Consider the following 25,113-nt stretch of genomic DNA (forward strand, 5'->3'; position numbering starts at 1 on the left):
AAAATGATCAAAAAGTGGAACTAAATAAAGATATGAATGATCTTTATTTTTGGGATGCTCGAATACTTATGTGTTGATGCTTATATATTAATCGATCTGTGAACAGAAAGCTGAAATAATAATAATAATAATAATAATAATAATAATAATAATAATAATATCTTACATTTATATAGCACTTTCCAAAGACCCAAAGACGCTTACAAATGACAATTTGGTTGAGCATAAAACGTCAACATCAAACAAACTATATAATCTAAAAAAAGGAAAAAAAAACAAAACAAACAAACTGATAACAGAAATACATAAATCACAACATTCAAGAAGACAAGACATGATTTATAATGGGTTCAAAACAAAGGAAAGTTGCATGCAAGAGAATTTGATGTGTTTTAAAGGTTGGATTTGAACAAAGACAGACAGCTTGACGGTTAAATCTGTGGCGGACTTTCAGAACCGAGGAGCAAGTCTGGAAAAGGCTTGGCCACCAAATCTGTAAAGGTTGGAAGAGGGAATAGTAGGCAGTCCAGCTGTAGAAATAACTATGTATGTCTCTATAGCCTACACGAATTACTCACTTCAGTTCATTTAAACTTTTTAATTGTGTTTACACCGAGAGTCAGGAAAAGCCAGGAAACCATAAAGCAGAGCCATTAATGTCTAATAAAGCAGTGTCATTGCACAGCAATGTCTCATGTAGAAATCTTTGATAATGCTCCTTATATTTTCACCATGGTCGCCATGTTAGTGTCAAGCTATCATGGTTAGCTCGGCGCTATTTAGACATTTTCGTCATCTCTAGTTTATTTACAGACATTTTTGCTCATAACAGGTCTGGAAGTAACATTTTTTACTTTGTGTGTCTCCGCTTTCAAATCACGCCTTATTTAAGGATTTGAACTTGAAGTCTGTCTTATATTATTGTAGCTTTAGCCTGTTAGCCAGCTAGCTTTCTGCTACCTGCTCAGCACACTAGCGAGGACTAAATCCAGTTATGAAGAGAATATAATGTGTAAACCAGTTAAAGGGCGCAAAAAGGGACAGTTTATCATCTAGTTGCATTTTATGGGCTGAGATTTCAACTCTAACAGCTTTGCTGTTTCACTGAGTCTTTATGAAGCCACAGTCTCATGTCTGCTGAAGCTCTGCACTGTTTATGCTTGTAGTTTTGCTGTTCTTGCCATAATTTCATCTTCACTCGGCTTTTCTGACAGACGCAAACTAAACGTTACTCCAGAAACACCTCCGAGACATTTAATAGGACAAAACGGTAACTTAAAAAAGTGAGCACTCTTTCTTTGACTTGGCTAAAACTGGAAACGAATGACGCTTCCGTTTCCTAACCGGATATTTCAGCCATAATCTCGAAACACCGTGGCCACGTGAATAATAAGGTGGATATGCGACCATAAAGGTTCTTTGTGTTGTAAAATTAGTGGAGTCTTCTTGCTGCTACATAGATCTATTCCAACATAGAGCAGAATCATTTACCGTGAAAAGAACCACTTAAATTTTATTTATTTATTTACTTATTTTTGCGAGTTGTCTAGGTTTTGTATGCATCCTATGCCTTTGTTCAACAATCCATGATAAACATAATCTAAAGGTGTAAAATGCCTCGAAATATTCTCCTACTTTTAAACATTAGAGCATTACGAGTTTGGTTGAGCATCTTCTCGTAGTCATGTTTTCCCCATATCTGACAGTGTTAACCCTTTACAACCAGGTCCATTTCTAACCGTTGTAAATAACCCTCGAAACTTCGCAACGTGATGCAATGATATGTTGAGTGGTAGAAGAGATGACTTAGCCGGCTCACTGCATTTCTTGTGGATTTTCTTTGTGTGTTGCGTCCGACTTTGTATGCAGTTTTGTTCCAAAACCTTGCGTGTCTTATTTAGGTGGAAACAACATTATTAAAGTAAGAAAATTAATAAAATGTTATTATATATCATTTATAATTGATGGGAGAATATTTGCAAACCTTACAGCGGGAGTTCGCGATGTGTTGAGATATATAATAACGTATATACCTAATCTATAGTATTTAGGACCATGGACAGAGACAGTGCTGGCAGTTGTGTTTGGGAAGCTTAGCTCTTCTGCTCTGTCTCTAAGACATCCATCTATTTTAATGTTATGACTTCACAAATATTAACCTCCTCTTTGAATATATTTATATGATGACGTCGTCTTTGCAATCTCTAGTAGTCACAATTACGCTCTGAAAAGAAGATGTTCCTTCAAGGGTTCTTTAGTAAAAACAATGGTTCTATATAGAACCATGAGCACTCAAAGAAACATTGGCATGCTTAAAGGTTCTTTGTATGGTAAAAATGTTCTTCAGATTCATGGACAATTTGTGGTATATTGTCCTATATTAAACCTTTTTTAAAAAAGCGTTCTATATAGCAACAAGAAGATTTTTTCTATTGTTACGAGCTTGACATCATAACAATATAAGAAAGCTATTGGTGCTATGTAGAACCATGTACATGCTTCGTCAACCCGATAAACCATTTTACCATGCAAATAACCATTTTGAGTATAGATACTATATAGAACCATTGTGTTTACTAAAGAATCAATTAAGAAACCGTCTTTTTTAAAGAATGCACCAATAAAACTAATAACAACTTGCCCAATATTGGACATTTCAGGACACTGAAGTCGTATTTGAATTTTCTAAAGCACTGAAGAAAGGGACCTTCTCAAACTTCATAAAGAATGCTCTGAATGCAGGAGTAGAAATAAAGAATTGAATTTGTAAAGTCTTTTATGTGGAAAGCTAACATATCTGACAGAAATAGATCTAATAGTAAACAAAGCTGAATTGTACCAATTCATGATCCTGGCTTTAGATTTCTGCTCTATTTCTTTTCATTCTAATGAACTATTTATCTTATTGCTATTAGTAGAATAATTATTGTTATTTATATTTGAGGCAGGGAGAGGTATATAAATATGGCGCTCAACTGTGAAACTTACTTTAGCCACACGGTGTCACTGTTGACCGTGATTCTGAAAGTTCGTGTCTCATGAACAAACCTCTCCACCTTCCGTGCTGCGTAATCAGACAGAGGAGGTCCATATAGCGAAACGCAGACCACACCACAGAACTGTTGTGCACAGAGGAGGCCTTGGATATCATCTTGCTTTCTATACGGCTTTGGAATAACGATGTTATAAATCTGTGACTAGAATAAACGCAGATAAACGATGGGTTTCACGGTCAGTGGAGGACCTTGCTCAGTCTGGGCGCTGCTGCTTTTATCTTTTTGGGGTTTGTCTCGCGCTCAGATTTCGTACTCCGTCTCAGAGGAGGTGAAGAAGGGCACCGTTGTTGGGAACATAGCGAAGGACCTCAATATCGATGTCCAGGAGCTGCAATCGCGCATGTTTCAGGTGGTGGCTGGATCTAATAAGAGGTATTTCGACGTGAATCTGAAAACGGGAGCTCTGTTTGTGAACGACAGGCTCGACAGGGAGGAGCTGTGCGAGAGTAAGCAGAGATGCGCGCTGAATGTCGAGGTGATGGCACAGAATCCCGTAAAGCTCTATCGTGTAGAGGTGAATGTAGCGGATGTGAACGACAACTCTCCAGTCTTCCCGCTTCAGAAGTTAGTAAAGAACATCACAGAACACGTTGTACCTGGAGATCGCTTTTCTCTGCCTTCAGCACGAGACTTGGATGTGGGTATAAACTCGGTAAAAAGCTACACGCTAAGTCCAAATGAACATTTCTCGCTGGATGTTCAGAGCTACGGAGAGCAGAGTGTGTCAGCAGAATTGGTGCTACAAAAGCCTTTAGATCGAGAGAAGCAGGCTGTTATTAAGCTCACGCTCACGGCTGTTGATGGAGGGAAACCTGCCAAGTCAGGGACGATGGATATAATAATTAATGTGCTGGATATAAACGATAACAATCCAGTATTTAGTAAACCTTTATATAAAGTTAAGATAAAAGAGAATACACCTTTAGGTACGAAAATGTTGACTGTCACTGCTACTGATTCAGATGAAGGTACAAATGGAGAAATTATTTATTCAATTGTGGATCAAGAGGGAAACTCAGCATCACGCTTATTTTCAATAAACGACGTAACGGGAGATATAGCAATTAAAGGCAATATTGATTATGAGGAAAATCCAGCTATTGAACTAAGAGTCCAGGCTCAAGACAAAAGCGGGTCACCAAGACATTCAAATTGTAAAGTTTTGATTGAAGTTGAGGATGTAAATGATAATGCACCTGAGATTTCAGTCACCCTGCTCACGAACTCGGTAAGTGAGGACATCAAACCTGGCGCTGATGTAGCATTAATCACTGTATCAGATAAAGATGATGGTAAAAACGGAAAAGTAGACTGTAAAATAGCAGGAGCGAGTCCATTTAAGCTACAGCCGTCCTATAAAAACTCATATTCTCTTGTGGTAAATGAACCGCTGGACAGAGAGCAGGCCTCCCAGTACAACATCACAGTCATTGCCAGTGATGAAGGCACTCCTTCTCTTTCTAGCACTGGAATCATAGTCGTTCATGTTTCTGATGTAAATGACAATCCACCTCTATTTCCAGCACCCGTCATAAACCTCAGCGTCAAAGAAAACAGCCCAGTTGGCGGCCTGCTGGCATCACTAACAGCAAAAGACGCAGATATCGGTGAAAACGCTCATATTTCATATTCTTTAATTGATGGAGATGGTAGTAAAATCCCTGTGTCCACTTTAATGAACATAAACTCCCTGACAGGCGAACTGTACAGCTTACAGTCCTTCAACTACGAGGAAACCAAACAGATCCAGTTTAAAGTTCAGGCCACTGACACTGGTGTCCCTCCACTCAGCAGCAATGTGACTGTGAACGTCTTCATCCTGGATGAGAATGACAACAGTCCAGTTATCTTACCTCCTTACTCTGAAGCTGGGTCAGTAAACACTGAGAACATCCCCTACTCTGCTGAAGCGGGATACTTTGTGGCTAAAGTCCGAGCTGTAGATGCTGATTCTGGTTATAATGCGCTGCTGTCTTATCACATCACTGAACCTAAGGGGACTAATCTGTTCCGCATTGGTAGCAGCACTGGAGAAATCAGGACTAAGAGACGAATGAGTGACCACGACCTGAAAACTCACCCACTTGTTGTGACAGTATGTGACCATGGAGAACCTTCACTATCAGCTACAGTGACTGTTGAGGTTGTGGTGGTCGAAAGTCTGGACAGCGTGCAGCCTTCCCTAAGACAAGTGCCGATGAAGGAGGAGGGCTTTTCTGATCTGAATCTGTATCTGCTCATCGCTATTGTCTCAGTGTCGGTGATCTTTCTGCTGAGCCTCATCGGTTTAATAGCAGCTAAATGCTACGGGTCAGAGGGCGGTTTGAGCGGGTGCGGCGCTCCAGTGGTCACTACACACCCTGATGGGAGCTGGTCTTACTCTAAAGCCACTCAGCAGTACGACGTGTGCTTTAGCTCAGACACGCTGAGGAGTGACGTAGTGGTTTTCCCCTCACCGTTTCCGCCTGCAGACGCAGAGCTGATCAGCATTAATGGAGGGGACACTTTCACACGGACACAGACTCTCCCCAGCACTGGGAAGGTAAGGCTGCACTTGGCGGTTTTGAGGTGTGGGCTGCTTTGTGGAAGTTTGCATTGCCGTTATGTTTTGATAGCTGCAGTTTAAAATCCATTCAACGTCCATATAACATATTAGAATGGATGGTTTTGACTAAGTTGTTCAGCACTTGGGTTTGCTTTTTCATATAAAGTACAACAACTGTTTTTCGTCCATAAAAAACGATTTAGCCAAAGGTGCTTCATTGGTTTAGTTATACATTTGCTTATATTTTATCGTTCAGTTTTCTATGCTGAACTCAGATATGTTGTCTTCTTAGGTGTAAAATTGCTTAAGGACCAGTGTTACATTTTGATTGGGTTTAACCAACTTTCTCATTTAGATGTCCATTGTTTTGCTGTTGTTTTGCACCATACCAGAAGGGTTGAATTAGGTAGCATGATCACTGTTTTGCTGTTAGTAATGGGCTGTAGCTTGATGTTGATAAAACGGGATGTATTGCGTTTGAAAAAATGTATTTAGGAAAAAAATACAGTCTGATTTCACATAACATACTATCTATTTTGAATACTTTCTATTTGCAAACATGATTTGGGTTCAGTGCAGAAACTGAATGATATTTTAACCGTTGCCCATGTTACTATAAACGTGTCATTGACCTGTTTAGTCTAGCCTCCACCTCCACCTCACCCCTATAGAGCCCCTAAACTCACTCTTTCAGACCCCAGAATTTTGCACTACTCCACTGTGGACAATATACAACTTTTTAGAAGCTTTGACAGATTTAGTAATGTTACTTTGTAACTCATTATATAACTGGTTTCAGTCATCAAGGTAATGTAATCATTCTGTAGCAGCAAGTCAAGGCTAAAAACTTATGTAATCTCAAAAGTGTTTCTACTCATCTGAGGCGCTTAATCAGGTCCTTTTTAACTGTATATTTCTTTATGTAATTGAGATTTTTCTATAAGTCTTTATTTCTGGTTCATACTTTTCCTACTTTTTCTTGGCATAAAACAAAAATATAAATTAAACATAATCTTTAAAGTCATTATTCATTATTGCGGCGCTGGTTAAACATCTTATCATGGTTAAGCATTTTACACATCTGAGAGTTCACTCTGTGCACCAGGGTTATAGGAGTAGAAGAGATTGTTTAACTGAGCCATTGTATTTTTTGGTCAGTTTTCTTGGTGCGTCCTCCTTTGTGTGTTGTTTTTGTCCAAAACGTCCAGTGTCTTATTATTATTCTGGAATATAATAATTAGAAAAGATATCGCTCCTGTCGGAGGAAAACCTTGTGTCTCCTATTTAGTCTTTTTTTAGTTTTTGACATAATGTGAAAATGCCTGCTGCTCTTTACATTGTGTTACATACACAGCACAAAATGGCTTGGAAAAGTCTGGTTCCATTGACTTACATTAAAAGTAAAGTAGGTTTTTTCCTTCTCCTGTAAAGTCTCCATTTTGGAGATACAAGGTTTTCTTCCGACAGCAGCGATATATTGGTGCTTTCAAAAAAAATGTATAAAATGACATACTGTTAACATTAATGGGAGAATATTTGAATAGCACAGTAAAAGATCTTACGACTTGAGCTGGAAATGTGTTTTTTTAATAGATTTTTTAATCTAGTTCATATCACTACTTTCAGAACCACAGACAAGATAGGCAATGGAGCAAAAGAGTCTGCGTACTTACTCTGCTCTGTTTTTAAGATAAACATTTCTTTCAATATTTGGCTCAACTTTCAGTGAGAATTAAAATAAAACACCTCAGAAATGTATTTATACACTTAAAAAGAAGATAAAATAAAAGAACATACTAAACAGGAGTGGTACCCCGCATGTCACTGGGATACATCTGCAATTAGGGAACAAAATTGTACCACAATTTAATTGCAATTAAATTTTTAACATTAACATTTATATTGACTCTGTACACCCTGTCTTGACTCCAAGTTTTTTTGTTCTAAAAATTTAGGTTATGAAAAGGTACAAATGCATACCTTTCTCAGGTAAAAATGCACAGAATGGGACTTTAAGGTCACTGTTGTACCTTTTAGACTACAAATACTTTATTTGCACCCTGATGAATGAAAATATACTTGTAATGTACTTCTGACAATGTTTTCTGACAATGACTGGTAGGATTGTCTTTACAGTGTCCCAGCTGCATCACAGTTAGCAATAAAACTACCTTAGGCAAAATAGATGCCATGAAAAAAAAAAAAAATGTTGAAATGAATTTACATGTTTTCAAATGTTATCAACTCCACTGCTACATCAATAAGAATCTCTGAATATGACATTTGACTACCTAACCTTTGTAGAAGGTGTTCATGGCATAATAAACCAGGTGATAGTTGCAGCACAGATCCCCTAGATGGCATAACAAACCATAAATGAGCAATTTCCTTTACAAAAGGCATATTTAGTACTGTGTACTTAATGTTTCTAAGCCGTCCTATGTACTGTTCTCTGTTTATGCCTACATACTGGCATGATGAGGAGATTATTCTCTTTTTTTTACTTTAAAGTACATTTTTTTCTTGGTTATTACACTTGCAGTTGTAAATATGTCTTTGAAAAAATATAAGGTATAATATTGAGGTATAATTTATTATATTTGTCACTTCTGTTTCATTTGGCATTCACTTCTGCTATACACATTTATGAGCCACTCTTTTTTACTTCAATTTACACTTGTAAGAAGATATGGAGCTATATATAATAATGAAACACATTTTGTTTCTGCTATGAATTTTGTTGGGAATATACACCAATCAGGCATAACATTATGACCACCTCCTTGTTTCTACGCTCATTGTCCATTTTATCAGCTCAACTTACTATATAGGTGCACTTTGTAGTTCTACAGTTACAGACTGTAGTTCATCTGTTTCTCTGCATGCTTTGTTAGCCCCCTTTTACCCTGTTCTTCAGTGGTCAGGACCCCCATGGACCCTCACAGAGCAGGTACTATTTGGGTGGTGGATCATTCTCAGCACTGCAGTAACACTGACGTGGTGGTGGTGTGTTAGTGTGTGTTGCGCTGGTCTGAGTGGATCAGACACAGCAGTGCTGCTGGAGATTTTAAATACCTCAGTGTCACTGCTGGACTGAGAATAGTCCACCAACCAAAAATATCCAGCCAACAGCGTCCTGTGACCACTGATGAAGGACTAGAGGATGACCAACACAAACTATGCAGCATTAGACGAGCTATCGTCTCTGACTTTGCATCAACAAGGTGGACAGACAAGGTAGGAGTGTCTGATAGAGTGGACAGTGAGTGGACACAGTGTTTAAAAACTCCAGCAGCACTGCTGTGTCTGATCAGTGTTACTGCAGTGCTGAGAATGATCCACCACCCAAATAGTACCTGCTCTGTGAGGGTCCATGGGGGTCCTGACCACTGAGGAACAGGGTAAAAGGGGGCTAACAGAGTAAGCAGAGAAACAGATGGACTACAGTCTGTAACTGTAGAACTACAAAGTGCACCTATATAGTAAGATGAGCTGATAAAATGGACAAAGAGCGTAGAAACAAGGAGGTGGTCATCATATTATGCCTAATCAGTGTATTTGGCACACTTTATATGAAGTGGAGCTTTGAACTCTATTAAGATTTTATTGTGAAATTTTGCAGCTGAACAGTATTTCTGCTGTGTAACAATTTCCAGTCTATTCTTGTTATATAGAAAATACCTGAATATTATCCAAGAAATGCATTACATTTAGAAACTAATCTGGACATTTAGGATGTATGATGAAATTTGGCCTTTTTTATTTTCATTTTCTACCCGACAATGCATATCACATGTGGAACTTTCATACTTCCTCTTTGGTTTACTTAGTTTCCATTAAGCTGCTGCTGTTGAGGCTCAGATGCTTTGGATAAACCAGAGAGAGAAATCAACATCAAATATAAATTGGTTAGTTGTCTTTAGTATGCATATTACACAGTCTTCCAGAATAAAATACTCAGAGTCAAAGCAGTCTGCCTGTCAAAGATGCGGTTCATTCTCCATTTTAAATTTTATATACAAATAGTGGGCAGGTCTTGATTTGTTTTATTGCATTTTACATCATCTCAGCTAATGTCAAATCATCTGCTACCACATCCGATGCCGTCACATCCTCTGCGATCATATCTTTTGTTACCACATCCTCTGATAGCATATCACTTTATATTATGTTCTCAGCCAGTTTTCTAGTCCAGCCTTCACAGCCTTCATCCTCAGTCTGTTTCCCTGCCCAGCCTCCAGCTTCAGCTCATACTTTTTCTCTAATAATGTCCACTGAATAATCTATCCTGTGTACCTGTGTATGTAAAGTTTCAAGTGTGTTCATCCCATGTCGTATCTCTTTCCTGATTTTAGAAATAGTGAGCCACGGGTTTTTAAAATAAACTAAATTTTTAAAATAAACTAAACTAAAGCCACATACACTGGAGCTGTGTTGCGCTCCTGAGTCTCCCTCGACCTCCCAGTCAGATGGGCCAAGTGGGCATGCCCGCATTCTCCACCAGTTGTGATGCCAGCCAGGAGAAGGGCTGAGTTGCACTGACTGGGAAATGGAAGCTCTGTAATGCTCTCACAAACACTAGTGCAGATGAACAGTGGAGCTTTAGCTGAGGGACAAATGGCAACAAAGTTATTGAATCCAGCACAACTAACAGTGGTACACGTAATGTACCCTCAACAACCATGAGCTATGTAGCCTACAGGTAAATTTGCCTTGTTCTAAGTTGATGGGCAAACCTGCATGGCTGAGATGTTTCAGAATGGTAAAGAAATGACGTTATATTGAGTCAATGTACAAACATAGGCTACGTTCACATTGCCAGGTTATAGTGGCACAAATCCGATTTTTGCCCTAATGCGACTGTGGACACGCAAATCTGATCTTTTTAAATCTGACCTGAGTCACTTTAGCTACGTTCACATTACAAGCCTCATTTCTCAAATCCGATTTTTTGTCCAAATCTGATCTCTCTGACACGATGGTTCACACTCGTTTAGGTAAGTGATTCAAATCTGTCATTAATGTGAACGAACCGGCGTCCTGAAATGACCCTCATGAGCACATCCTCCTCAGTAATGTCACATGAATGAATCACGTTCATCATCAGCACAAACTAACGAGCAGAACGAGCTTCGCTGAGAAGATAATTAACTCTGATCAGCTCTCAGCTTCATTATTAGAGCGAGACGAAGGAGAAAAAGGTGAGATGAGCTGCTTTGCCATTGTTTACAGGCTTTAACGTCTGTTCAGCGCTGCTGCCGTGGTAAAGCTGAATGATGGCGCGTGTGCAGTGGGAAAAAAGCACATGAATTCCGATCTGAGCGCCACATTAAGGTTGCATGGCCATGAATCGGATACGTATCCGATCTAGGACCACATATGAAAGTGGCTTAGGCTGGATTTGAAAAGATCAGATTTGCGCACAGAGGCACAAACTCCAAATACCATGAATCTTGGTGTGGATAATGGATGTCACTGGCAGTGATTTACTTACTGTGCATTTCCATATGCACTGAATGATTGTTTGGAGTTATGATGCAACTTACTTAGATGTGTGAACATTTAAGTGTCTTTCTTTATGTAGTTAATTTGTTCACTCTGAGTAATTAATTTAGCATTTTTATCCTGTTTTTGCACATTTTTGCCATGATATAAGCAATAGCTGTGTAGTTAATGATTATTTTCTTCCATTAGGTTTGTGAACCTGTTAGCTAGTATAGATTCTTCTGTATTCTGTTTGCATGCTGTAGATAAAAAAAAACACCCCTTGCCTCCACATCCTCTGCCACCACATCCTCTGCAACCACATCCTCTGCCTCCACATCCTCTGCCTCCACATCCTCTGCCACCACATCCTCTGCTTCCATATTTCATATGTTCCATGTCATTAAGTTTATATATATATAGAGAGAGCAACTTCATTTTGTCTTTTCATTTTGATTCTAAGTGGAATTTAAACACATAGCAGTCAATGGCGGCCTTTTTAACCCTCTACTGCATGCATTATGAGAGCAACTGAAAAAAAAAAATCCATTCACTTTTACTTGCATAAAATGGTCCTTGACTTATTTTTTCGGACCCAATTATTCAATTAAAAAAAAAAAATAAAAATAATAATAATGTGTGCAGGTGTCCTTTTGTAGTATGTTGTTTTGAGGCAACATTGTGCATCAATGGGAAGAAATGATATAGAGCTGTGTTCCCTGAAAAGGTAAGACCTGGCTTGTGACTGGCCAAGTCCATTCCACTGTCGCACAATGTTGCTTCTAGGCAACAAACATATTTCTGCACAATCTCATAACAAAAAAATTGATACTCGTTGTTAAAAAAGAGGTTTAAAGTGCCCACTAAGAGATAGTATGACCAGGAACATGCTTTTTATTGATTTACTCAAACTCTTCCCTTTATTGTTAACCCTGTGGTTGTCTTTAAATATGTATAACGTTATTGTAAAGTGAGGAAAATGAGTTTGTTGCCCTGAGGCAACATCATGCAATAGAGGGTTAATATGTTTTGTTTAACTTCGTTTCTGTTTCTTAGACCTTAGAATTGCCTTTATCTGGTGGGAATGAGGTTCCACTGCTATTGTAATCATGCAGACAGTTTGTCATCTAAGCTGAAAATTTAAAATGTGCACTTAGTAAAGATCTACTAACATCTACTGAAAACTTTTGTGCATTTTTTTTCATTGTTGGACAGGAAAACACTGTCGGTCATGCATAAGAAGCCTTAGTTCATCCCCTGCTCTGTCTGAAAGAAAGACATTTTTCTCAGAGTTATTACTTTAAAATAGTAACATTTTAAATCTTTAATAGTTGCATCACAGTTACCACTACAGTTAACCCAAATAATCCCATTGACATCATTAACAACTCTTGATGTTAGACAATCTGCTAAAAAACATTGCAAAACACAACAAACAAAACTGACTTTGACCAATCCCTGATCCTGTCTTTAGATTTCTGATGAATCATTCAATGATATTAAAGTTCTTTCTCTCTGTTTTGGTGCAGTTAGAAGTTTGCGTCTCTGGTGCTGTCCTGTACAGCCACACGGTGTCACTCTTGACCAAATGTGTCTGTGTCTCATAAACAAAAGTCTCCACCTTCTCTGCTGCATAATCAGATAAGAGTGGTTAGAAAGCCACACCATCGTGCACTGGACTTGACAGAAGAGGCCTCAAATATCATCTAGGCAGCTTATATGTTGATGGAATAGTGTCAACCTGACTTTGGAATAAACACAGAGGAGCAATGGCTTTCAGTGGAGGATCTGATTTGATCAGGGTGCTGCTACTTCTGTGTTCATGGAGTTTGTCTCAGGCTCTGATTTCATACTCCATCTCAGAGGAAGTGGATATGGGCACCATTGTTGGGAACTTAGCAAAGGACTTCAACATTGATGTACAGAGCCTGGCAAAGCGCAGGTTACAAATCTTGGGTGGTGATGAAGGATATTTTGACGTGAATCTGAAAACTGGAGAACTGCTTGTTAACAATAGTCTCGACAGGGAGGATCTGTGCAAGAATTCTCAGAAATGCACGCTTAAGTTCCAGGTAACGGCAGAGAATCCATTAATTACTGATGATGTTGATGTGACGGTAGCGGATATTAATGACAACGCTCCAGTTTTCCCCCTTCAGAAGTTTGTGAAGAACATGTCTGAAAATGCTCATGCTTTAGAGCGGTTTTCTGTGCCTGCAGCACAAGACTTGGATGTCGGGATAAACTCGGTGAAAAGCTACAAGCTTAACCATAATGAATATTTCTCACTGGTCGCTCAAAGCTATGAGCAGAGTGGCTTGGCAGAATTGGAGCTACGGAAACTTTTAGATCGAGAGAAGCAGTCTGTAATTAAGCTCACGCTCACGGCTGTTGATGGAGGGAAACCTCCCAAATCAGGGACAATGGACATAATAATAAATGTGCTGGACATAAACGATAACAGTCCAGTGTTCAGCAGGTCTTTATATAAAGTTAAAATAAAAGAGAACGTACCTTTAGGAACGAAAATCTTTACTGTCATTGCTACTGACTCAGATGAAGGAACAAATGGAGAAATTATTTATTCAACTGTGCATAAAGAGGGAAACTCAGCATGGCATTTATTTTCATTAAACGACACAACGGGAGATATAGCAATTAAAGGCAACATTGATTATGAGGAAAATACAGCTATTGAACTAAGAGTACAAGCTCAAGACAAAAGCAGCTCACCAAAGCGTTCACACTGTAAAGTGTTAATTGAAGTTGAGGATGTAAATGATAATGCACCTGAAATTTCAGTCACTCTGCCCGTCAACCCGGTAGGTGAAGACATCGAACCTGGCGCTGACGTAGCATTAATCACTGTATCTGATAAAGATGATGGTAAAAATGGTAAAGTAGACTGTAAAATAGCAGGAGCGAGTCCATTTAAGCTGCAGCCAACCTATAAAAACTCGTATTCTCTTGTGGTAAATGAACCGCTGGACAGAGAGCAGGCCTCCCAGTATAACATAACAGTCATCGCCAGTGATGAAGGCACTCCTTCTCTTTCTAGCACTGGAAATATAGTCATTGATATTTCTGACGTGAATGACAATCCACCTGATATTTCAGTCACCGTACTAATGAACTCGGTAAGTGAGGACATCAAACCTGGTGCTAAAGTAGCGTTAATCACTGTATCAGACAAAGACGATGGTAAGAATGGAAAAGTAGACTGTAAAATAGCAGGAGCGAGTCCATTTAAGCTACAGCCGTCCTATAAAAACTCATATTCTCTTGTGGTAAATGAACCGCTGGACAGAGAGCAGGCCTCCCAGTATAACATCACAGTCATCGCCAGTGATGAAGGCTCTCCTTCTCTTTCTAAAACTAGAGAAATAATCATTTATGTTTCTAACATAAATAACAATGCACCCGTTGGGTTGGGTGGGTTGCCGATGCAGTTCTGTCAAGATGGTGTGTGACTGGAAAGGAATGCAACAAATTAATGTCACACTTTTTAAGAAAAACCCAACCTAAATCAAATATAGATCAATAAAAAATAAAATAAGAATGTGACACTTTATAATAACAATAGTTTATGACACATTTATCAGCCTTTACTTCATAATTATCTCGTCAATAACCACTCAATCATTTTCACTTGTTGATTATTAGCTAATATATTAAATGAAAAATATTGATTGACTGCTTAGTTTACTCATCATAAATAAATCAAGAATTCAGTTGTTATTCACAAGCTGTGAAAATATAATACCTATTTCAAAATAAGTATTTACGTTTAGTTTTAATTTTGCTTTCAAGAGGGAAAAAAATATCCTCATAAAAATGACATCTGTGAGTGGCTACTTTAACAATTTATTAGCTAATTCAGTTTGTAAGAGTTTTTCAGTATTAGTTAATATATCAGTGACCTGTTTATTATACGTCTACTTTATAAGTTGTTTACTTTTTTAAAGATGCCATAGAATTTTCAGTCGTTCCCTGACATCTACATTGAAGGTGTGTGACTTTAGTTGAAATGAAAAATGCCCAGATGCTGTTTTACTTGATCATTTACAGACTTATGATTTGACCCTAAAATGAAACAAGCTGCTTTCCGTCTTTTGGGGGGCTCATGAATAACATGAATAATCTGATGAGCTCTGCTCTAAATTGCTCGTTTACAGCGATGGCTCAGAATGAAGCAACATGGCTCGGTTCTCATACTATTTAGTTAGCTATGCTAGTTGCTTGGAGCTTGCTAGTAGATAGAGTGTTACCTATACTAGCTACTCGTTTTTGATCTCAACAACAACACAAAATAAGTTTTTAGCTCACTATGAAACTTTCATTTTAAGATGATCTGGCTTCAACCGTCAAAGAGTGGATAAAATCACACAGCATGGCTACTTACAGGCTGCTGTTGGGCTTGTGATGCTAATAAATTTGGAACTGCCCCTCTGTCTCTTCAGGGTCAAAGGCTGAGAGAAGCTACTCAATATTATCCAGCGTTTAAGAAACTGTTCAGAGCAAAAGGTGCAGAGCAAATTAACAAATTTGAATTAAAGTTGTCTGGGATCCTGTTAAAGACGTAGGAGCTAAAGTTGACTTCTTACACTGTAAAAAGTGGCTTGTCAGATCTCCTTAAAAAATTATTTCATGTGGTAACAAGTAAATGAACTCGTTTTATTCAACCTAAATAACCTCAATCAATGCCGTTTTTAAATTTGAATAAAACTAGTTCAGTTGCTTGTCACCACATGAAGTTTTTTTTTTTTTTTTAAGTAGATCTGACAAGCCACTCTTTACAGTGTATTTCCCAGATTATTTTGGGAATTTTCCTTTCCACCTTAAATTGTGCTGCAGTTACATTATTGTGCCTGTAGCATTTAAGGTGGAATGGAATATTCATTTAAGAAGCAGGTGAGTAGGAAGCCAACTTCAGCCTTATTTGACGATGAACAGTCATGACATTTCGGTTCCTTGGGAAGGTATAAAAATTGCCGACATCCCTTCACAGCCTGGAACAGTACATTTCTACTGGTAATCTGCCATTTTCATTGCTGTTGCTCTGTTCTTGTCATTTTGTTCTTCGTATCCCAATGTAAACTTTTGTGGAGTAAACATTAGTAAGTCTGTTACGTAACAGTTTAAGATTTTGGAATCGGCCCAATTTTACTGCCCTCTTTTGCTAATGCTGGATTTGCATTTGAAGGAGGAGCCAAAAGTGTTTGAGATTCATAGACTCTCAGAAATAAAGGTATGAAACTGCCCCTCTTGTCACTGGGGTGGAGCCCTCAAGGGTACATCTCAGTACCTTTCGTCAGGGAACATAACTGAACCATAATCCACAGAAATTATATGTTCTAAGCTGTACTGACTCCACACACCCCGTCTCGTCTCCAGGCTTTTATTTTACTGTTCTGTTTAAAAACATTCGGTTATGAAAAGGAACAAATTTGTATTTTTCACCTGGAAAAACCTATTTAAGGTACATGATGGGTCCTTAAAACCACTGTTGTACATTTGAGGGAACAATTACATTGTTTGTACCTTGATGAACAAAAAATGTACCTGAACAGAACCTTTATTTCTAACAGTGCAGAATGTTCACCTCAGTTCTATGTACCAAACCTTATTCAACTATGCCAATATAAAATCCATTTCCGTCCTATGGCACCTTTAATTAAAGTGATAATATTTAAAGTTTAAATTTTATTGCTGAGCCATTAGATAAAATAACATAATAAAACAATGTCCTTGTATTGCTGTGCGTCACATTGTAAAGCCTAAAATGTCTGTTTAAAAATCAAATATGTCAGTCATATTTGGCCTGAGTACTGCAGGCTACGCCATAAAGCTTTACTGATTCACACCACAATCTTAAACTTAAAAGAAGGTCTAGCTGGATGGTAGTGATGGAACAGTGGATAACACCATTGCCCAGTGCACAGAAAAATGAAGGTTACTGAAGAATTGACTGTAGAACTGCAGGATACGAAGAAAACACATCACAGCTAGCTTGTCTTATCACATCACTGAACCTAAGGGGACTAATCTGTTCCGCATTGGAAGCAGCACTGGAGAAATCAGGACTAAGAGACGAATGAGTGACCACGACCTGAAAACTCACCCACTTGTTGTGACAGTATGTGACCATGGAGAACCTTCACTGTCAGCTACAGTGACTGTTGAGGTTGTGGTGGTCGAAAGTCTGGACAGCGTGCAGCCTTCCCTAAGACAAGTGCCGATGAAGGAGGAGGGCTTTTCTGATCTGAATCTGTATCTGCTCATCGCTATTGTCTCAGTGTCGGTGATCTTTCTGCTGAGCCTCATCGGTTTGATAGCAGCTAAATGCTACGGGTCAGAGGGCGGTTTGAGCGGGTGCGGCGCTCCAGTGGTCACTACACACCCTGATGGGAGCTGGTCTTACTCTAAAGCCACTCAGCAGTACGACGTGTGCTTTAGCTCAGACACGCTGAAGAGTGACGTAGTGGTTTTCCCCTCGCCGTTTCCGCCTGCAGACGCAGAGCTGATCAGCATTAATGGAGGGGACACTTTCACGCGGACACAGACTCTCCCCAGCACTGGGAAGGTAAGGGGCTTGTGAATTGAATTAACCTTCACGGAAGCAGTAGAGTTATCAATGTAGCACATGTTTTGCAACAGATGTGGACTGCAGAAGCGTCTTCTGCTAAAGTACACATTCTCTATAAAATTTGAAAACCTTTGCTGTGCTGTGTTTGGGTTAGTCGAGACGAAGGGGGTCGCGAACCCCAGCCTGCAATTTTAAGGATGTTGTGGCCAGGGTTGGCATGTATGTATTTATTTTGGAGAATAATTTTTGAATAATTGTTCATCACTTACACTCTCAGAAAAAAGGTACTAAACTGTCACTGGGGCAGTCCCCCTCTTGTCACTGGGGTGGTTCCCTCAAGGGTACATCTCAGTACCTTTAGTCAGGGAACATAACTGTACCATAAATCCACTGAAATGATATGTTCTAAGCTGTACCTGCACAGAACCTTTATTTCTAACAGTGTAGAGAAAAATATGTTGATGTCAAGCTTGTAAAAATAGGAAAAAAAAACAAAATATATATATAATAGTTCTTTATAGAACCCTCTACAGAACTTTCTCCATCAATCTGACCGTCACGTGTAGTCGTTCTAAACACATTTAAACCTGATTGTCCTAAATACATATGATTATATACTGTGTGTATAATATCCTACTAAAACTGTTGGCGGTACAGTTTTAACATATTTATATTTAAGAGGGTTTTAACTCACTAAAGCTCAACAGATTTATGAATATCTATCCTTTAATGCATTAATCAAAACTGTTCTACTGTTGCTGATTTTCTGAGAAAGACTACGCGGGGCACTGTGGGAGCAAATACAAGGTTCAGAATTTCGGACTTTCATGCAGATAATAAGCACATTTTTGTGGCTTAAAGGGAACTGACAACTAGCACCAGAGAGGAACCGTGTGAATAAAGTAAAAATTACAACAGAGGGTTTATTTATTTATTTATTTATTTATATTTTTTCCCCCTGATCGTCGTGACTCAAACATTTTGGAAACTACTGAGCTAAACGTTCAGCCCGAAGCCACGCAGTTGTGACGTTAGCCTCTTTTCAGCACCATGAACAGCGGTCGCTATCGCTTCCTGTACCGGCTGCGTCATAATAAACACATCAGTTCATTGTGGGACATCCATACAAACCTAAAACTATTTTACTTTTTGGGATTATTAATTTCTTTGGGTTTATCCCAAAATATATTTTGCATGCCTAAACGATTCTTTGCATAGTGAAGTCGTTCTTCAGATTAATGGAGAATGTTTTGCATATCATCCTCTGTAGAACGTTTTTGAAAATGGTTCTATATAGCACCAAAAAGGTTCTTTTGTTGTTACGATGTCGAGCTTGTAACGATAGCAGAACCGTTTCTGGTGCAACGCAGAACCACATACAACACATTTTCCATCAATCTGAAGAGGGTTTTACAACGCAAAGAAGCATTTAAGTATGCAAACGGTTCTTTTAGTGTTCATGATTCTAAATAGAACCACTGTTTTTACCAAAGAACATTTGAACTGTCTTTTTTAAGAGTGTGACAAAAGTGTGATTCAACGTAAACTTCCAATGCTCTGTATTACGAAGCAATAATAATAATAATAATAATAATAATAATAATAATATTAGTGACTCAAACAATCAGTTTGGTTTATTTTATTTTTTTAAATGTGCTGCATTACCGCCGTTACGTCACGCGATGTCGCTGTAGACCATGAGTTTGAAGGCTGCAGCCTCATTTCAATGCGCGGCTCCTCCTTTACTGAGTCTCTGCAATCGGAAACGCTCTTGTTCAGGAGGAGAGAGAGGTTTGGTGAAGATACTGTACGGAGGGTCGGACTGTGAAACGAAATAGACCTTTATTGATCATCTCTTCTGATCTGGTAGTCGTTGCTCAGACATGAAGATCTATGGATGTGTCCGCATGTGGCTCCTTTTGTGGGTTTGTTTATGGGAAACATCGCTCGGTCAGATTGTGTATTCCGTCTCGGAGGAGGTGGACAGAGGTACAGTGGTTGGAAACATCGCCAGAGATCTCAAGATCGGCGTTCACGAGCTCGAGTCACGTACGTTTCAGATCGTGTCCGGATCTAACAAGAAGTATTTCGAGGTAAATATGAAGACAGGGGCGCTGTTTGTGAACGAGAGGATTGATCGCGAGGAGTTTTGTGAGCACAGTCAGAGATGCGTTGTGAACGTAGAGGCCCTCGCGCAGAACCCTCATAACCTTTATCGGGTTGAGATAAACGTTCTGGACGTGAACGATAACGCGCCACGCTTTCTGGACAGCGCAATAAGTATGAATATTACAGAGGATGCAAGTCCAGGAGAGAGATTTCATCTTCCAGTGGCTGAGGACGCCGATGTTGGCAGTAATTCGCTGAAAGATTACAGACTAAGTACCAATGAATACTTTTCCATTGATGTGCAGAGTGGAGAGCCCACTGTTTCTGTAGAGTTAGTTCTTCAGAAAGCTTTGGACAGAGAAAAACAGTCGGCTATTAGTTTAGTATTGACTGCTCTTGATGGTGGAAAACCTCAGAAGACAGGGACATTACATATTACTATACATGTAATAGATGTCAATGACAATAAGCCCGTTTTCAATAAGCCTCTCTACAAAGTCAAAGTCAGAGAAAATATTGCAGTAGGTACTAAGATTATGTCTCTTACTGCCACTGATTTAGATGAAGGCACCAATAGTGAACTTGTTTACTCCTTTTTTGGACGTGCAAATGCCAAAACAGATGGTTTATTTACTGTCATTCCTGAAACCGGAGACATTGTGGTGAAGAACCAGATTGACTATGAAGAAACACCTGCCATTGAGTTGAGAATCCAAGCCAGAGATAAAGGCAGCCCTCCTAGAAGTACTCAATGCAAAGTTTTGGTAGAAGTTTTAGATGAGAATGACAACGCACCAGAGATTATAATGACCCCACTGCTGGATAGCGTGAAGGAGGACACCAAGCCTGGAACTGCTGTGGCTTTAGTTACAGTTTCTGACAGAGATGGAGGCAAAAATGGCCTCGTACACTGTTCTATTAAAGGCTCCTTCCCTTTCAAACTGGACTCATCATATAGCAACCATTACTCCCTGGTAGTAGATGGACCTCTGGACAGAGAAAGCATTTCTGATTATAGCATCACCATTTCAGCTACAGATGAAGGAGCTCCACCTCTATCCAGCAGCAGTGTACTCACTGTTTACATCTCTGACGTTAATGATAACGCACCACAGTTTTCAGCACCTGTTATTGATGCTTATGTACGCGAGAATGGCCAAGTTGGGGGTCATGTGACAAAAGTAATGGCAAATGATCCAGATCTTGGAGTGAATGCTGAACTTTCATACATACTGTTAGAGAACACCAACACTGAGGTTCCGATATCAACAATGTTTCACATTAATCATGTAAATGGTGAAATAGTTAGTATGCAATCATTCAACTATGAGACAACAAAAAGATTTCAGTTCCAAGTTCAGGCCACTGACTCTGGTGTCCCTCCACTCAGCAGCAATGTGACTGTGAACGTCTTCATCCTGGATGAGAATGACAACAGTCCAGTTATCTTACCTCCTTACTCTGAAGCTGGGTCAGTAAACACTGAGAACATCCCCTACTCTGCTGAAGCGGGATACTTTGTGGCTAAAGTCCGAGCTGTAGATGCTGATTCTGGTTATAATGCGCTGCTGTCTTATCACATCACTGAACCTAAGGGGACTAATCTGTTCCGCATTGGAAGCAGCACTGGAGAAATCAGGACTAAGAGACGAATGAGTGACCACGACCTGAAAACTCACCCACTTGTTGTGACAGTATGTGACCATGGAGAACCTTCACTGTCAGCTACAGTGACTGTTGAGGTTGTGGTGGTTGAAAGTCTGGACAGCGTGCAGCCTTCCCTAAGACAAGTGCCGATGAAGGAGGAGGGCTTTTCTGATCTGAATCTGTATCTGCTCATCGCTATTGTCTCAGTGTCGGTGATCTTTCTGCTGAGCCTCATCGGTTTAATAGCAGCTAAATGCTACGGGTCAGAGGGCGGTTTGAGCGGGTGCGGCGCTCCAGTGGTCACTACACACCCTGACGGGAGCTGGTCTTACTCTAAAGCCACTCAGCAGTACGACGTGTGCTTTAGCTCAGACACGCTGAAGAGTGACGTAGTGGTTTTCCCGTCGCCGTTTCCGCCTGCAGACGCAGAGCTGATCAGCATTAATGGAGGGGACACTTTCACGCGGACACAGACTCTCCCCAGCGCTGGGAAGGTAAGGCTGAAATTGGCTGTTAAGCTTTGCGTTACATCACACTTTTGATTGGCGGACGAGCCTCAAGAGGTTTTAGAGCTCTTTGGAGGTGCTTTAGTGAGTTTGTAGTCTCAATTAGTCTCTCCGTTTTTTTTAATATTTGCATTTTTGTTTCTAAATTGAAAGCTGTAATCGTAAACCTATTTCGTTGTCGTTCTGCACTTACACTCTAAAAAGTGATGTGTTAAACAACAACACACTAACCCCATTTTAACAGTTTTTGTGTCATATTGTTTTCTGATTTAAAAGTAACCCAAAAATATGTCATTCATAACTGGGTATAGAAATATTTCAGCACATTTTGTGTTAGAAGTAACTCAAAACGTGTCGTGTCCAGCTGAACACACTATTGTGTCTGGTTAGAGACAGTTTGTTGTTTAACACATTTGTTTTAAGAATGTAGCGCGAAAAATATTAACTACTTAGAAAAACCACACCGATCAGGAAATGACGTAGGCTTAAAAGGTCTGAAATTGCTGGTTTTCTTGGTATTAATCGCTGTCCAGCATGTGAGTTGAATTAGGACAATTGTTCACGTGGCCGGCTTGATGATTTTTTTTTTTTTCCTAAACACAGAAGAGATTTAAACTTTATTTCATGGTCTGGTTTGGATGTTTCTCTTGTCATTTGGTGTTAATTTCATGGTGCTCTTTTCAAAAACCCACCTTTATGATTTTATGATCTTTTTGAGGACATGTGTGGTTGCGCCTGAAGTCTTCTTGAATATACTATTGTTTATTTTAATTTTTGGCAATCTTTAATTTAAAAAGGCTGAATTTGTATTAGAAGCTTTCTGAAATTTCCACGTCATCACCGCATTATAGCTTTCAAATATGCAATATGAAAACACACACACACACACACACACACACACACACACACACACATTTTCTAAGCTGCTTATCCTTCTGGGTCGCGGTGGGGTGCTGGAGCCTTTCCTAGCAGTCACTGGGCTGAAGGCAGGAAACACCCTGGACAGGTCGCCAGTCCATCTCAGGGCTATGAAAATATACAGCAAATTTAGATGTAGCAGTCAAACTTTATTGTCTGAGTTTTATCATTAAAAGTAGTCCAATCCATAACCACAATATCTTTGTGTGTAGTGTTCTTGTTGTAATGTTTCCTCTGCTATTGCTCTTGGTAAAAAAAAGGAATAAAATAAGATGAAATAAATAAAAAATAAATAAATAAATAAATAATAATAATAATAATAATAATAATAATAATAATAATATAAAATAAAATAATGACCAAAACCAGACAAAATTAGAATGTAGTTTTTTAATTAACATTTTTTCTATTTAAATAATAATAATAATAATAATAATAATAATAATAATAACAATAATAATTTCCTGCGCCCCTAGCTGGATTAAGCGGTTAAAGGTGATGAATGAATGAATGAATGAATGAATGAATGAATGAATAATTTGTTGCCAGTTGGATGCTTTTCTGAAATCTCTGATGGTGGTTTTTAATGTCTAAAGTAGCCAATTAATGGTAGAAAAAACATTTAAAGTGAAGGAACTGAAAACACGCGCTTCATTATTCCTACATCTCATTTTCATTCGCTTTTTCCAACTTTGTATGGTTAAACATCTGTAAGTTTTGAAGCTCGTAGAATTTCAGTGTGAAACCATCTGCAAACACAAGATGTCGCTGTTGACCGTGATTTTGAAGTTCGTGACTCATGAATGACTCTCAGGTTCCTCTTTCTGAATACTGAATTCGTGGGAGGTGCGTAAGAGAGACTCGTGAACGTAGACTGGTGTTGGCTAAGCGAATGTCTGAGCGTTGAATATAATATCATGTGTAGCGATTGACTGTTTAAATACCTTAAACACGCAGAGAGAGAGAGAGAAGCGATGGGTTTCACGGTCAGTGGAGGACCTTCCTGCATCTGGGCGCTGCTGCTTTTATCTTTTTGGGGTTTGTCTCGCGCTCAGATTTCGTACTCCGTCTCAGAGGAGCTGAAGAAGGGCACCGTTGTTGGGAACATAGCGAAAGATCTCAACATCGATGTCCAGGAGCTGCAATCGCGCATGTTTCAGGTGGTGGCGGGATCTAATAAGAGGTATTTCGACGTGAATCTGAAAACGGGAGCTCTGTTTGTGAACGACAGGCTCGACAGGGAGGAGCTGTGCGAGACTAAGCAGAGATGTTCCTTGAATATCGAAGCGATGGCGCAAAACCCTCTGACGCTGTACCGTGTTGAAGTGAATATCGTAGACATTAACGACAACTCGCCGGTTTTCTCACTTGAGACTCTTGTGCTAAACATTACTGAAAACGTTCTCCCTGGAGATCGCTTTTCTCTGCCTTCAGCGCGTGACACGGACGTGGGCACGAACGCGGTGAAGAGCTACAAGCTTAGTACGAATGAATATTTCTCACTAGATGTCCAGAGCAGTGGAGAAGGGGTCTCAGCAGAGCTGGTCTTGCAGAAAGCTTTAGATCGAGAGAAGCAAGCTGTGGTTAAACTCACTCTCACTGCTGTAGACGGTGGGAAACCTCCGAGATCCGGGGCTTTGGAGGTGATGGTGTATGTGTTGGACATTAATGACAATAATCCAGTGTTTAGCAAGGCTTTGTACAAAGTCAAAGTCCAGGAGAATGCGCCTATTGGGACTAAAATTGTGACTGTCTCTGCTACGGACTCTGATGAAGATGTGAATGGTGAAGTTATATATTCCATTGTAGGCCATGAGAGAAGCTCTGTAGTAAATTTGTTTTCTATAAACCCAGATTCAGGTGATATTACAGTGAAAGGACACATTGATTATGAAGAAAATCCAGCTATTGAGCTAAGAGTGCAGGCAAGAGATAAGGGTCGTTCTCCAAGACATGCTATTTGCAAAGTATTGATAGAAGTGGTGGATATAAACGATAATGCACCTGAAATTTCAGTAACCTTGCTCATGAACTCGGTAAGTGAGGATATAAAGCCTGGCACTGGTTTCGCTTTGGTTACAGTTTCAGACAAAGATGGTGGCGCAAATGGCAAAGTAGACTGTAGAGTAACAGGAAGAAGCCCTTTTAAACTACAATCATCATATAAAAACTCATATTCGCTTGTTGTTAATGAGCCATTAGATCGAGAACGAGTGTCCCAATATAATATAACTATTACTGCCAATGATGAGGGGAGTCCAC

At 39.4% G+C, this 25,113-nt stretch overlaps 3 protein-coding genes across 3 annotated transcripts; all 3 read left to right on the top strand.

Moving 5' to 3' along the window:
• The first annotated feature begins 2,963 nt into the window (after positions 1–2,963).
• On the top strand, positions 2,964–14,714 carry LOC118824988 (protocadherin gamma-A10-like). The gene is made up of 2 exons (XM_036595485.1): positions 2,964–5,624; positions 12,848–14,714. The coding sequence occupies exons 1-2, from the start codon at positions 3,220–3,222 to the stop codon at positions 14,553–14,555; spliced, it is 4,113 nt and encodes a 1,370-aa protein (XP_036451378.1). The 5' UTR covers positions 2,964–3,219; the 3' UTR covers positions 14,556–14,714.
• A 2,285-nt stretch (positions 14,715–16,999) lies between these two features.
• Positions 17,000–17,683, top strand: LOC118824990 (protocadherin alpha-8-like). Its single transcript, XM_036595487.1, has one exon. The coding sequence runs from the start codon at positions 17,180–17,182 to the stop codon at positions 17,681–17,683; it is 504 nt and encodes a 167-aa protein (XP_036451380.1). The 5' UTR covers positions 17,000–17,179.
• Positions 17,684–19,462: 1,779 nt separating this feature from the next.
• LOC118824991 (protocadherin alpha-13-like) lies at positions 19,463–21,969 on the top strand. Its single transcript, XM_036595488.1, has one exon. The coding sequence runs from the start codon at positions 19,555–19,557 to the stop codon at positions 21,967–21,969; it is 2,415 nt and encodes an 804-aa protein (XP_036451381.1). The 5' UTR covers positions 19,463–19,554.
• The last annotated feature ends 3,144 nt before the right edge of the window (positions 21,970–25,113 follow it).

Source organism: Colossoma macropomum, unplaced genomic scaffold (genome assembly GCF_904425465.1).
Source record: "Colossoma macropomum unplaced genomic scaffold, Colossoma_macropomum, whole genome shotgun sequence".
Classification (NCBI taxonomy): Eukaryota; Metazoa; Chordata; class Actinopteri; order Characiformes; family Serrasalmidae; genus Colossoma; species Colossoma macropomum.